This window comes from Hydra viridissima, unplaced genomic scaffold (assembly GCF_058129835.1).
Source record: "Hydra viridissima isolate aposymbiotic clone 2 unplaced genomic scaffold, HvirCarnegie_v1 scaffold_4, whole genome shotgun sequence".
In the NCBI taxonomy this organism is placed as follows: domain Eukaryota; kingdom Metazoa; phylum Cnidaria; class Hydrozoa; order Anthoathecata; family Hydridae; genus Hydra; species Hydra viridissima.
The window spans coordinates 7,800,572-7,815,099 of NW_028324303.1; the positions used below are offsets into that span (position 1 = coordinate 7,800,572).

Genomic DNA, 14,528 nt, shown 5'->3' on the forward strand with positions numbered 1-14,528 from the left:
TTCCTTTTTTGTTTTTCTTTTTTATACGTTTGAATTTTTCTTACTTACTAAAAGTGCTCATGTATTTTTCCAGATGCTGTAAAGATTTCCATGATCAAAAGAGTTTTTATTGCATTTCGAGCATTAGTTCAGCTAAAGAATACACGACTTCAAAAAGAATGTGTGAATATGAACTGTATTTGAATGCATGACGTTGAAGAGTTTAATACGAATGTGGTTTGAATTAGTAGACACTTCTAACATTTTAGCCATATATACAGACAGTTCCGCGTCAAACCTATTATCTACAAATAATGAATAGCTATAATAGTAAATTTATGTATTGTGGGTATAAACTATTTCTATTTTACATATATACACTGCAGGCCAAAAGTTTCCGAACACTTGGATTTTTTTAAAATTTTTTAATTCAAACACCCATAATTATTTCAATAAAATTCAAATATCATATTTATTTTTTAAAAGATACATATAGTTACTATTTAAGAAAAAAAAAAGCCAAAAAATGAAATAAAAAAAATACTAAGAACACTATTCTTATTACACTGTCTTTTCGTCAAAAAATAACCCACGAGTTTTTATCACTTTTTTTGCGATCCGGATGTTGGGCATTTTTGTCTGACCTTTCTGTCCAATTCTTCCCACAGTAACTCTATTGGGTTCAAATCTGGTGATTGGGCTGGCCAGGTCATGATTTTGAGGGCACCATTATCCTCTTGTTTCTTTATATAATTCTTACATAATTTTGAGGTGTGTTTAGGGTCATTGTCCTGCATAAAAACAAAACCACGACCAATAGTTCTTAAGCCAGAAGGTATAGCATTATTTTCTAGAATTATTTTATATTGTTCTTTTTTCATAATACCCTCAATTTTAACTAGGTCACCTACACCAGCTGAAGAAAATTATCCCCATACCATAACTGACCCACCACCATGCTTGATTGTCGGCACTAAACATTCTGGGATCATTTTTTCTTTTGTTGTTCTTCTGATGTAAATTCTACGCCATTGCCCAAACAGTTCAAATTTGGACTCGTCGGTCCATAGTACTTTTCCCCAGTCTTCTTCTGTCCAATTTTGGTGGTCTATAGCCCATTGTAACCTTTTCTTTTTATTTTCAATCCGTAGCAACGGTTTCCTGACCGCTATACGGCCAGAAAGTCCTGCTTGTCTAAGACGTCGTTTCGTAGTGATTAATGAAATAGATTTTGAACGACTCCTATTGTAGCCTGAAGTTATTTCCGGGGCCGTAAGTCTTCGATTTCTTTTACTCATCAATATTATACTATTATCTTCAGCTTTTGTTGTCTTCCGTGGTCTACCAGATCTTTTTTTGTCTTCAAAAATGCCTGTTTCTTTCCATCGTTTGATGGTATCTTGTACAGTACTTCTGGCAACTTGTACTTTTTTGCAAATTTCACGAACTGAATATTTTTCTTTATGTAATGTAATTATTTCAGAACGTTTTGCAACCGCTAAAGAAGGTTTTTTACCCATATTTTTAATTAAATAGTCGAATTTAAAATTTTTCGAATTTAAAATTTTAAAATTTTTTTGAAGATTTTTTAATGCAACCGTCATTAATACCAAATGAAAACTAAACAAAACTAAATATTCTTAATCATTTTAGTCGGATATCATTATATTATAAATATTTCCTTCATGTTTCAACAAATAAATAACTTTAACAAGACCAAACTCTTGAGAGTAATGAAACGCTATATATCAAGTTAAAATAAGCAATTAAAAAAACAAACTTATTTATGTAAGTTTGAGGCCGGTAATACCTAATTACTGACCTCAAACTTATATAAACACTTAAAATTAGTAAGTTTAAGTATTATAAATTAATATTATTGATTAATTTAATGATACAGGATAGATTTTAGCTTTTTATATAAAAAATATTAAGTGTCCGGAAACTTTTGGCCTGCAGTGTGTGTGTGTATATATATATATATATATATATATATATATATATATATATATATATATATATGACACGAATAAATATGTGTACTATTATCAACCTAATATATGACAGTATAGCTAGATATTTTAATCTTATAAAAATCAAAAAAACAGTTCGTATAATATAATCCAATGAAAGTACTATAATTAGCATGATAATATTGAAGGACAGTTAATGAATAAATTTTTTATTAAATTTCTTTCCCTAAAATTGAGCAGGTCATAGTTATAAAATAAGATCATAAATAAAATCGGTTAACTTAAGAATTGACAGAGAAGCACAAAGGAAGAATAAAACAGACATCCATAAGATATCTTAAAAAAAACCGACCAACAGTTTCAAGTTTAAAAGGACTATAGAGAGGGTTTTAAAGCCGAAAAAAAGTCAATCATATGAATCTAACACAAATAACAGTGGCCGCATAATTAAAATACAAAGAAAAAACATAAAAAAACAAATTATATCCTCAAGACAACACCAAAGGAACAATAAATCGAAAATTGAAATAACATACAAAACGTCGAAATTTGGGCCAAAAGTGGCCAAAGACATTTTGAAGGCTTTAATCCGACTCCTCTTGGATCCCTTGCCCACATTTTGTTGTATCCTGTCAGGCTGAGCAAAAAAATGGCCAAGGGCATCAAGCAATTCGGTGGTAAGTACCGAATTTTGCGACAAATGCACAGAAATGCTTAGAATTTGCTTGTAATGTCAATTCTGTGATTATTTCGTCATATTGGAGCCTTTCACCGAGATTTCTTGGAGCCTTTGGACATTTCCTGTTGTAACCTATCATGCTGAGCACGAAAATGACAAAGACAATCAACAAAGAGGCTGGCAAGTACCGGATTTGGCGACAAAACCTCGTTTTTGGCTCAATTTCCATACAAAACGTCGAAATTTGGGCCAAATGTGGCCAAATTCGAGGCTTTCACCGACTCCTCTTGGATCCCTTGGCCATATTTTGTTGTATCCTGTCAGGCTGAACAAAAAAATGGCCAAGGGCATCAAGCAATTTGGTGGTAAGTACCGAATTTTGCGACAAATGCACAGAAATGCTTAGAATTTGCTTGTAATGTCAATTCTGTGATTATTTCGTCATATTGGAGCCTTTCACCGAGATTTCTTGGAGCCTTTGGACATTTTCTGTTGTAACCTATCATGCTGAGCACGAAAATGACAAAGACAATCAACAGAGAGGCTGGCAAGTACCGGATTTGGCGACAAAACCCCATTTTTGATTCAATTTCCATACAAAACGTCGAAATTTTGGCCAAATGTGGCCGAATTCAAGGCTTTCACCGACTCCTCTTGGATCCCTTGGCCATATTTTGTTGTGTCCTGTCAGACTGAAAACGAATATGACAAAGACAATCAACAGAGAGGCTGGCAAGTACCGGATTTGGCGACAAAACCCCGTTTTTGGCTCAATTTCCATACAAAACGTCGAAATTTGGGCCAAATGTGGCCAAATTCGAGGCTTTCACCAACTCCTCTTGGATCCCTTGGCCATATTTTGTTGTATCCTGTCAGGCTGAGTAAAAAAATGGCCAAGGGCATCAAGCAATTCAGTGGTAAGTACCGAATTATGCAACAAATACATAGAAATGCTTAGAATTTGCTTGTAATTTCAATTCTGTGATTATTTCGTCAAATTGGAGCCTTTCACCGAGATTTCATGGAGCCTTTGGACATTTTCTGTTGTAACCTATCATGCTGAGCACGAAAATGACAAAGACAATCAACAGAGAGGCTGGCAAGTACCGGATTTGGCGACAAAACCCCGTTTTTGGCTCAATTTCCATACAAAACGTCGAAATTTGGGCCAAATGTGGCCGAAATCGAGGTTTTCACCAACTCCTCTTGAATCTCTTGGCCATATTTTGTTGTATCCGTTCAGGCTGAGCAAAAAAATGGCCAAGGGCATCAATCAATTTGGTGGTAAGTACCAAATTTTGCAACAAATGCACAGAAATGCTTAGAATTTGCTTGTAATGTCAATTCTGTGATTATTTCGTCAAATTGGAGCCTTTCACCGAGATTTCTAGGAGCCTTTGGACATTTTCTGTTGTAACCTTTCAGGCTGAGCACGAAAATGACAAAGACAATCAACAGAGAGGTTGGCAAGTACCGGAATTTGCGACAAAAGCGCGTTTTTTGGTCAATTTCCTTACAAAACTTCAAACTTTTGGCCAAATGTTGCCAAGTTCGAGACTTTCACCAATTCCTCTGTGATCCCTTGGCCATATTTTGTTGTATCCTGTCAGGCTGAGCAAAAAAATGGCCATGGGCATCAAGGAATTCAGTGATAAGTACAGAAATTGGCGACAAATGCACAGAAATGCTTTCAATTTGCTTGTAATCTCAGTTCTGTGATTATTTCGAGCAATTGTACCCTTTCACCAAGATTTCTTTGAGTCTTTGAACATTTTTTTTATTAGCATTTTCACTGGTTTTTACATTTACTTTTGCGTTTCTTAATTGGCATGAATATGTGAAATTTGTGTATTTTGTGTAATGGGAGATAGTTGTGTTGGTGCTGGGGGGCAAGGGGGTAGGGAATTATAAGATTAAATTGTTCAGTCGAGTCAAGTACGTATTAATAAATTGACGTACATCGCCTTGTTTCATAAAACAGAAATGTGTGTTACGGTGTTGTTTAGATAACAGCGAAACAATTGGTGATAATTGCGAAACCGGTGAGTATTTTAAATGTTTTCGACGTCGGAAAAAGATGGTCTCGACTATCTAATAACAGTATTTTTCTGAGCAGCGATACATAAAATGACAGAAAACTTTTCTATTTATCAAGAAGATTAGGCGCTACTCCACTTTCTCCCCCCCCTAATTTTATGATTGATTCTGATAGAGAATTTTATGCTGATTAAGAATCGTATAAAAACATGGGTCTCAAAATCAACGGAAAGTGCTCTAATCTGATGTTGAAAGTACAAAAATATACCACAAATCGCTAATATTCGCCATCTTGAATTCACTAACTTTACGGTTGATATTGTTTTTAACCGCAAAACATTGCCAGCCTGGTTTTTACTATAAGGAATTTTTTCTGGTTTAATATAGATAGCGATTCCACGGCTCAACGAAAAACATCTGACGTTTGACAAAAAACACGAAATTTTCTTTTTATTTTCTTTTCTCTTTTTATAACAACTATTTATTTATGTTTTTTTGAAGAATAGATTCTAAGGATTTGTATACAGAAATTATGTATATATATATCTATATTCCTTCGCATATTTTATGACGTTTTTTATTTTTATTTTCGCGACGTAAGAATCATTGTATATGTTTATTTGAATTATAAAAAAATCGTCTGGAATGGCTAATATAGACGCGTAAGTTCTTTCCAGAGCTATCAGGCAGACGATCGAGTTATAAAGTTATAAAACGTGTCGCTCTTGCGAAATTGCGATTCCTTCTTATGAAATTTAGTTTTGTAACAGAATTTACGATTATTTTTTCGGTTATTTTTTTTTTTTTTGTTATTAAAGAAAAAAATTAATTGGAAAGACAAACTTTCATGGAGTAATAAAAAAGGGCTTTCTGACGCGATAAGAGTAAATGCCATTGAATTTCATTACCTGGTAAGAGAAAAAAAATGCGGTCAATACACCTGATTATGAAACTTAACGCACCGGTTCTTTGTTCTTTTATTCGAAATCTTTTATATAAAAAATAAAAACCAGGCTGTTGATACTTTGAAAGGATAACTTTTAAACAAAAAAAAATCACTTTTCAAGATGGCGAATATTAGCGATTTGTGGTATATTTTTGTACTTTCGACATCAGATTAGAGCACTTTCCGTTGATTTTGAGACCCATGTTTTTATACGATTCTTAATCAGCATAAAATTCTCTATCAGAATCAATCATAAAATTAGGGGGGGGGGAGAAAGTGGAGTAGCGCCAGAAGATTATTCTTTTTTGCTTGAAAATATTGATAACAAAATTGAAATTTTGTTATCAAGTTTTGTATGATTTTATTGATCTTGAATATTAAGCCGATTTGTTATCAGAGGATTTTTAATTGGAGCTCTTACAGTAGCAATTCCTACAGAGATGCTGATCGCAGAAGAAGAAACCAAAATGCTGAAAAAAACAGAAAAAATCTTAATAACTAAATTTACCTGTCCGAAATGTCACATTAAATATCTTAGAGAATCGAATTTTAAAAAGCATGAAATGTTACATTGCCACTAAAGGTGTGCTTATACTCACATGTTGTGGAACTTAACTTCTAAACTGGTATTAATTTATATTTGCAAATACTCTCAGGTTATGAAAATATTGTAATAACTCTTAATTTTGATTTTAGAAACTATTCAAAACTGTAAATTGTTGTAATGTATTTGTTGTATTGAACTTTCATATAGAAGAATGCAAGTTGCCTTTATTACATTTATTCCATATACTGGTGTAAGATTATCTGCACAGTTAAAAAATGGCTAGTTAAGGGTAATAGATGATTGACTTTTGTTACTCTTTAACCTGGATTCCATAACAGGCAAGTTAGTATGGTAGATGGTACTAAAATCACAACAGATTTCTAAACATATTTATGAACAATCTTTATTTCTAATAACTTTAAAGTTTTCAACTGTATTGCCTTCTTTCATTTCAATTATTCCAACATCCTCATTTGATGTGCTTCGGAAATTTTTAAAATCAGAAATTTTATTTCTGATTAGAAAAAAAGATAGTGGAAGTCATTATTACATTTACAGATGTTTATGCATGAAATGAAGGAGAATATGATATTAGCAGATTGAAGATTAGTAGATCTGGAAGAGATTTATTAATATTATTGGATAATGGCACTTCACGATTTAAAACAATTAGTCTCCACATGCCATTTGATTGGCGATAATTATTGATTTTAACCATTACAAAATAATTTTTGTTATTTTCATTGTAACAGTCAAAATCATGTTTTGATGCAAATGCTTTTAACTATTAATGAATACTTATCACATGTACTTTTTTACTTCTTCTAACTTGTGAGTGTGTCACATACATATTAGGTTTCTGTGTGTTCAGAAAAAGTGAAGAATTTATCATTCCTCTCAGCTTCAAAGCCTTTTTTGATTTTAAATCTAACCTGCATAAGACCATGTAACATGATTTGCATAAATATTCAGGATGAACTTTTTGGTTGTCTGAGGTTATATTAATAACAGTAATAATAAAAATAATAAGATCATTATAAGTTAAAGTAGCTTTACATGACTGACTGTTTAAAAATGCTTCATCAAAAATGTTCATTAAAAATACATATTTAATATTTCTTTCCAACTTTTGAAATCAATAGTTTTTTATGAACTTTAAGATGCTTTTAGTTATAATATCTTTAGATAAAATGCGATTTAGGTATCGAAAATAAGAAAATTTATAACTAGGACGTTTCAAAAAACAAAAGCACAAATTCAAGAGAAAAAAAAAGCGAGGCAAATAAATTCGACATTTCCGACAAAAATAAGAAATACTCTCTGATTGAGCCTCAAAGTTGGAAGCATAATCTGAGAATGGGGTGAAAAGAACACTAAAAATATCTAATTCGACCTTTAAACTATATCATAGCAATTTTAATTTAACAAGGAAAATTTGTTTCACTTTACTCTATCCATTCTAGTAAACCATACACAGCCTTTTTGCAAAAGCCTAGTTTTAGACGTCAAAGTTTAAACACAGTTAAATTTTTAATAAGCAAAGTTCATCGCTCAAATCAACCTTTTTCAGATTTGTGAGCTATTCTTGATTAATTTTTTTGTCTTTTATAACCATAAGCTTCAGTAAATGCACAATTATAATGGGTTTACTGAGGGAGTTTTTACGAAACAAATTTGACGGGTAGAAGTCGGAATATCTGTATCATGAAAATTGACGGTAACACTCATAGTTTTGGCCTAATTGGCGGCACCTTTGATCTATAACACTGCGTTGAAGGTCCATCTATTAATACGTCCTTGGTACAATCAAGGCTAGCAATAGATAATTAATTATCAATAACACTATGTGGCTTTGGTGCTAACTTTTTGTTTTGTTTAGCTAGAGTTTGAATAGGGTGATTTTTTAATATAATGGTCTTTCTAGTCTTTTTTTATTTAGCAAAGACTACAAAGATACTTGCTAATTAGCAGCTCCTCATCACCAGTTTCTTCATATTCTGAATCTGAAATTCGTTCAACTGATCCAGTCTTAGTATATTTTTTCGAGTGGTCGAGTGGTGCGAGGTCGAGTGGTGCGAGGCTATGTAACTTCGAGCCAAATATTTTATTAACTTGTATTTTTAACGCTATTTCTGTATTACGGTGCAATATAGCTATTCCTAAAAGAATTTCATACTTTACAAAATGTTTGGTAAGCAATTAATAAAGTTCTTTTTTTTTTCTCCTACTTGCAAAGCTTATGCAAATTAACATTACTTAGTTTCATGTAGTTTTCAAAAAGATTTAGCTACTCCATATTTAGATTTACCAGAGTTGTCTGACATTGAGCAAAAAAGGCTGAAAATTGAACAAGATAGGTCAAATAAAATCAGCAAATTAATGGGTGAATATCTTTTAAAAGGTTATAAGATGCTTGGAATGGTGTGTCCAAAATGTCAGGTTTGTTATTACATATTGGTATGTTTTACATGTTCATGTATTTATGTTATGCATCTATACATGTTTATGTATCTTTATATGCTTACGTATTTATATCTATTTATGCATATATATATATATATATATATATATATATATATATAATCTTATCTTTACATATGAATACTACAGTAAAAAAAAAAACGCTAAAATTATAAAAATTATTTCTCAATAGCCAGTGTGTCCTTTAAGAGCCTCTTAACTTACACAATTAAAATTGAAATTGTTTTATGTAAAAAAATATTCAAAACATACTGTATTTTAATTGTTTTAAGGCATTTTATAAGTTTTAAAGACTAACTGTATGATATTAGATTTCAATAGATTTCAAGAAAGTTTTTAATAGTCGGAAAAAAACAAAGTTGAACTTTTTGAATACATTATTTGTCAAAGTTCTAATAGTTTCCCTTGTTATTTATAAGAAACAGTGATATGAAGGATGATAATTTTTATGCTCTATATGTATTCCACAGAACAAACTGTCCGAAGTGTTTTTTATATAAATATGAAAATCTATATTTTTCAACAATTTCATTTCTTTAATGTCAGTTGTCCGTGTTTTATACTTTTGTTGGGAAGTGAGGTGTATCTATGTGTGTCATCAAATTAGTTTAAAGCTTCTGATCATTTGCTTATTATAAAATTGCAAATATTTTTGCAATTCAAGTACAATCTGGTCACATAAGATACCTTAGTGAAATACTTAATGCACTTTCTTTTGTTTGTTGGGTTGGAAATAGAGCATCTTATAGACAATTCATTTTTGTTAATAGCTAGTATTTGATTAAGCACTCAGCTTCCTTACTGATTGTAGTTTGTGGGAGATTTTCTTTTAAATCTTAGATATTCTTTTAAAAGGTAACAGCTAAACTTCAAATGATCAACAGTCATGTGAGTTATCTCTTGATGGTGATGAAAGCTTTAGATACTGTGTGATACAGGAAGGATGCATATCTTTTCATTGACATACTCTGTGCACAAAGGCTGAGACTTTCATTTTGTGAATTTTTTTTATGGCTCATAAAAGAACATTAGCATAGCAAAATGAAAAATCCACAATATACTACAAGGATATGTGTTTACTGTTCATTAATCTTGAATTTAAGATTAATTAATCAAGGTAAAACATGTGAAATCTGGTAGTTTTGCTATACCAGTTACTTTGCAAGTATTTTCTCAAGATTGAAATAAGCTAAACTATTAACTAAACATTTAACAAGTAAGATTTCAGTTAATGATTAATTCTAAATCAGGTTAAAGTTTTGTTCAAAAGCTAATAATTTAACATTTAAATAACTCTCAAAGAGCTCTATGTTGTGTTTGTCTTGAATATAACTTTTCACAATCATTATTTTAATCTAAAGTCCAACATAAATATTGCTGAGAACTTTTTTAATTGCTTTAAAATTCTATAAATATGGCTAAAAGAAACAAGCATGGGCTCTGCCTGTTAAAAAGAACCTTGTAAAGTTTGCTGAATTCTCTGGTCAATTTACAGGAGATCAAGTTGTGGCTGGTATTATAAAGTATAAGATGGAAAGAGGATCAAACAACAATATAGAGGAATATCTATTATCAACTTCTGGTAAATAATTGAAAATTATTTTAGTGACCAGTAATTTTAGAACATGCGCTTCCCTTTTGAAAGAATACCAACTTATCCTAATTCAGTTGAGACTGATAAAATGTTGAAGATAGTGAATCTCTAAGGAATTGTAGAACAGTTTTAAACTGCAAAAACAATTCCTTAAGAAAGATGGCATTTCTGTGTATAGGTTTATGTGAAAAAACATGAACAGCTGTATAGAAAAAGAATATATATTCTGATTTTATAATTTTGGAATATTATCCTTTTTCTGCTCAGTCATTTGTATCAGAAATCATAATATATAATATTGAAGTAAAAAGATTTGGTGTGCATAAAGTTAGAGTCTTAATATCATATGGCTCATGTCAAGATTTTCTAAAATCTGTAGTCAACATTTTTAACCCTAAAGATTCAATCAATTGAAAGTGTGATAGCAGTGAAGCCAGGGAATGCCTTTGTTCCATTATTGTGCTTAACATTGTGAAAATATTGTAAAAGTTTTTGTAACTTAATTTACTTAAAGTCATTTATATCAATCATTAAACTTTATCAAATACTAGTATCAGTCACAAATATAGACAGAATTAAAAAAAAAAAAGTTTCTTAACTAAAGTGTATTCTGTAGTGATATTTTTTAAAGAAATAAACTTTCTGTTTTAACTTTATTATAAGACATAAATTTCATTATATTTCCATAGACATAAGTTTCTTTATATTTCCTTATACTGAGTACAGCTAATGTATCTTTAGTAATTAACACAAAAAAGCTCTTTTCAAATTGGATAATTAAAGATCACTAAGCTGTAATGTGATTTATGCATGCGATTTTTGAGTACTGGCTTTCAGTCTGCAGTACCAAAAAAAATTGAAATAAGAAAAAGTTCTTCAAATAAATCCAGTGTGCAATGAGATTTCTTCATATTATATAAATTTATATGATTAGCATTAAATTAAGGTATAAAAAAACAAGTATATTTGCCAGCTACTTTTTGATATCTTTTGAAGTGTCATATTTTATCTTTTATTTTAAAAATGCAACTTTATATTGTTTATTGTTGTTGCTGTTGTTGCTGTTGTTATTTTTGATCTTGTGTTTAAAACTTTTTGGTACAAGACAATTCTCATGCAAAGTAGACAGCAAGAACTATACTGTTTGGGCTGTGAAGAAGTAGATGACCTCCAAAGTAAAGGTAATCTAAGTTTTCATTTTAATCAGTACAAGTGTTTGATTTAAAATGAAGTATATGCAGATGTGGACAAAATAATAGTAGTAGAATCAAAATTAACAAATTAATCTTATTTTCTTTAAACAATTGCTGTAAATGAAATTATAATACTGAATTATGAATTAAATAGATGTATGTTGATAAACTAATTAGTAGAAAATTTTTAGTTTTTACTTTTTATTTATAATAATTATGTAAGTATAAGCAATAGGTTGGACAAAATAATAGAAGTATTGATTTTTTTAATGTTATTTTGTAAATAATATATTTTATTAGCATCAAAATGATATGAAAAAACTTAGAAAATAGTAAAAAACCAATATTTAATTACATGTCCCTGGCTTTTCATTACATCTTTGCACCTATTTGGCATGGAGTTAATCAGATTTTGACAATGTACTAAAGGAATGCTTTTCCGAGCAATCTGGACACCGTTCCATAATTCCTGGTATTTTTTGATTTTTCACTATAAGTAGCCTCTTTTACATCCATCCAAACATTTTTGATTGGATTGAGATCAGGTGAATGCAAAGGCCAATCCATAGCTACAATCCTATTCTCCACAAATTAACTTTTCACTCTGGAACTGGTATGCTTTGGGTCATAGTTTTGTAAATAACCTATTTCAGTACCATGCCCTCCTCTGCATAGGGCAACAGGTGTATTGTAATATTTCAAGATAACAAATTTATGGATCAGAATATTTAATTTTATAGATCAGTCTTTCGCCATAATAAGAAAAGTAAGCCCTAATATATTTTTCTTTGTTCCAACACGTTAGAGTGTATTGTGTTTTGCATGAGGAGTTAGGTAGTCTCCTTACATTTATTCTACATCCACTTGACCCAAATAAAACAATTTTGCTCTCATCAGACCATAAATAAGTTACAAACAAATATTAGGCCATTTTGAAGCAGGCCAATCTATTTGGATTTTTGAAAAACACAGTCTTGCTACCACATACTTTATTTTATAAAAAAAGAAATTTTTCTTAGGCTTCTAATGACTAATTAACTTTTTACTAACCGCCTTTGTACTGTTCTCAAAGAAAGACTTAAATTTAAATTCTCTTTAATATGTTGGGAAGTTACAAAAGAATCAGCAACAGCAGGATGTTTTATTAACCTGTCTTCATGCTCACATGTTTTTCTTTTTTAATCTCTTGTTTTACCTATTTATTTTTCCATTTTAAAGCATTTCTAATCATTATTGGGGAACACCCTAATGTCTTATGAATAAATGCGTACATTTTTCCTTCTTGTTTTAATTTTATAATGCCTTTTTTCTGCACTGCAATTCTTTTTGCAACTCATAATTTCTATTTATAAAATAAATTTTTAAGTTATTTTGTATATTCAATTAGATTAACAATAAAATCAACGTTACGTTTAAATACTATTACTAGAAACAAATAAGCAACAAATAAAAATGCATTAATAAGAAACAACAATTATGTTATTTTATTTAAGAAATCTAAATATGTTCTTGTATAAAATTTAGGGCTTCCCCAAAGTAATTTGAACTATGTTTTGAATGTTTTTTACTCCTATTTCATTATTCAATTTATGTATTACTGTTACATTTAAATTTACTAATTTATACTTGAATTTAAATAATTATCACAAATAATTATTTTACTAGTCACTATTTTTTTTGTCTCCAACTGTATATAGTCAAGATTGACAGGTTCAAAAAAAAAGGTATGTACTCAAGGTTGACAGGTTTGGCAAAATCAAAAAGTCTAAGTAAAAATTATTTCATTTTTTTGGGTGACTTTTCATTTAACTTTAAAACCAAGCTTCAATATGCGTTAGATTAAAAATGAAAGAAATACCATGTAAAAAAAAGCTTTGTTTTAACAAATTTTGTTCATAGTCCTAAATTTGAGAAAATAGCCTATAATAAAAAGGTTACCTAAAATTGCCAAGGCCCAAAAAAGTAAACTGAGTTTGTGATTGTTTGTTAGGAAATTAACCAGTCGGCAATCCTGGCGAACGCTAGGCCTTTTAAAGAGGTTTGCTCTAATGTATGAATTTAAAATCATCCCTCCTCCCCTCCTTCTTCCTCTCCTTTTTCCTCCCCTTCTTCCTCTCCTTTTTCCTCCACTTCTTCCTCTTCTTCCTCCTCTTCCTTGTTCTCCTACTTCCTAGCAATTAAAGGTTTACTTTAATGTAAAAGTTGGTAAAAAGTATTTTTATAATCATAAATCATCGGAACTAGCATTTGTTAGAATTATTTAGAAAAATTAATTTTTACAAACGCTAGTTCCAATGTCAAATTCAAAAAACACTTATCTGAAAAGTAAAACTTAGTTACTGTTAAGTATTGCTTGTTGCTGAAAGTTCGCTTATAATTATGAGCGCTTTTTAAGTATTTTTTTCTTTTCTTTTAAAAGCTTTACCAAACGTCGATGTAAATCAACGTAATAACAATTCATTGACTGAAGAAAAACCAATAAAAAATCGATCTTGTATTAATGTTATTCAAAAACAGGTTATGTGGGCAACGGATCGTTTAAATGATGACACGTTAACAATTGATCAACGTTCACAGTACGTACATTTTATCAAAATATGTTGTGAAACATTGGAGCTGCTGAAAATTTCCATCGCTTCTAATAAATAAAATTGAAAATTAAAAAAAAATATTTTCTAAAGCTTTTTTATATTTTGATGACGTATCTAGTTAATGCTTTTATATATTTAATGCTATAATAACAGAAAATTTAATGGAGTAAAAAATCTGTCTTAGATAATTTTGAATTCTTAGAGTGCGGTGTTTTTAAAAGTGATTTACAAATTTACAAGATAAGGATTTTGAACACACCGGATAAAAAGATCTAAACCATAAAATCTCATCAAAATATGAAGTATAACATCGGGAAAGAATAAAAGTAGTGAAAAAGAAGTATTTTTTGATAAATTTTGTGATGATATTGAACAGACACAAAAAGAATTATTATTTAAGACCAAATATTTTTGCTTTGAGCCGTACTATTAAAAAAATTAAAAGCAAAGCTATTTCAGTATAATTGGAGATTTGAAAGTTGTTATATTGAACTCTTATTTATATTTT

General features: G+C 30.2%; 1 protein-coding gene across 3 annotated transcripts; it reads left to right on the top strand.

Annotated features, from left to right (window-relative positions):
• Positions 1–6,198: 6,198 nt before the first annotated feature.
• On the top strand, positions 6,199–14,221 carry LOC149889661 (uncharacterized). Of its 3 annotated transcripts, XR_016451397.1 has the most exons (5): positions 6,199–6,240; positions 8,101–8,352; positions 8,464–8,600; positions 9,498–11,417; positions 13,849–14,201. XR_016451397.1 is itself a non-coding variant. In XM_090083745.1 (4 exons), the coding sequence occupies exons 1-4, from the start codon at positions 8,346–8,348 to the stop codon at positions 14,076–14,078; spliced, it is 450 nt and encodes a 149-aa protein (XP_089939871.1). In that variant the 5' UTR covers positions 8,213–8,345; the 3' UTR covers positions 14,079–14,221. The 3 variants fall into 3 exon arrangements, 1 of the variants encoding a protein (XP_089939871.1); XR_016451398.1 differs by lacking the exon at positions 6,199–6,240 and having other exon boundaries at positions 8,206–8,352; XM_090083745.1 differs by lacking the exon at positions 6,199–6,240 and having other exon boundaries at positions 8,213–8,352; positions 11,342–11,417; positions 13,849–14,221.
• Positions 14,222–14,528: the final 307 nt, after the last annotated feature.

Bases quoted from the DNA above. Each gene is read 5' to 3' on its own strand.
- LOC149889661 (XM_090083745.1), top strand. The intron at 8,601-11,341 runs GTTTGTTATTAC...TTTTGGTACAAG, and splicing joins TGGTGTGTCCAAAATGTCAG to ACAATTCTCATGCAAAGTAG. The intron at 11,418-13,848 runs GTAATCTAAGTT...TTCTTTTAAAAG, and splicing joins AGATGACCTCCAAAGTAAAG to CTTTACCAAACGTCGATGTA.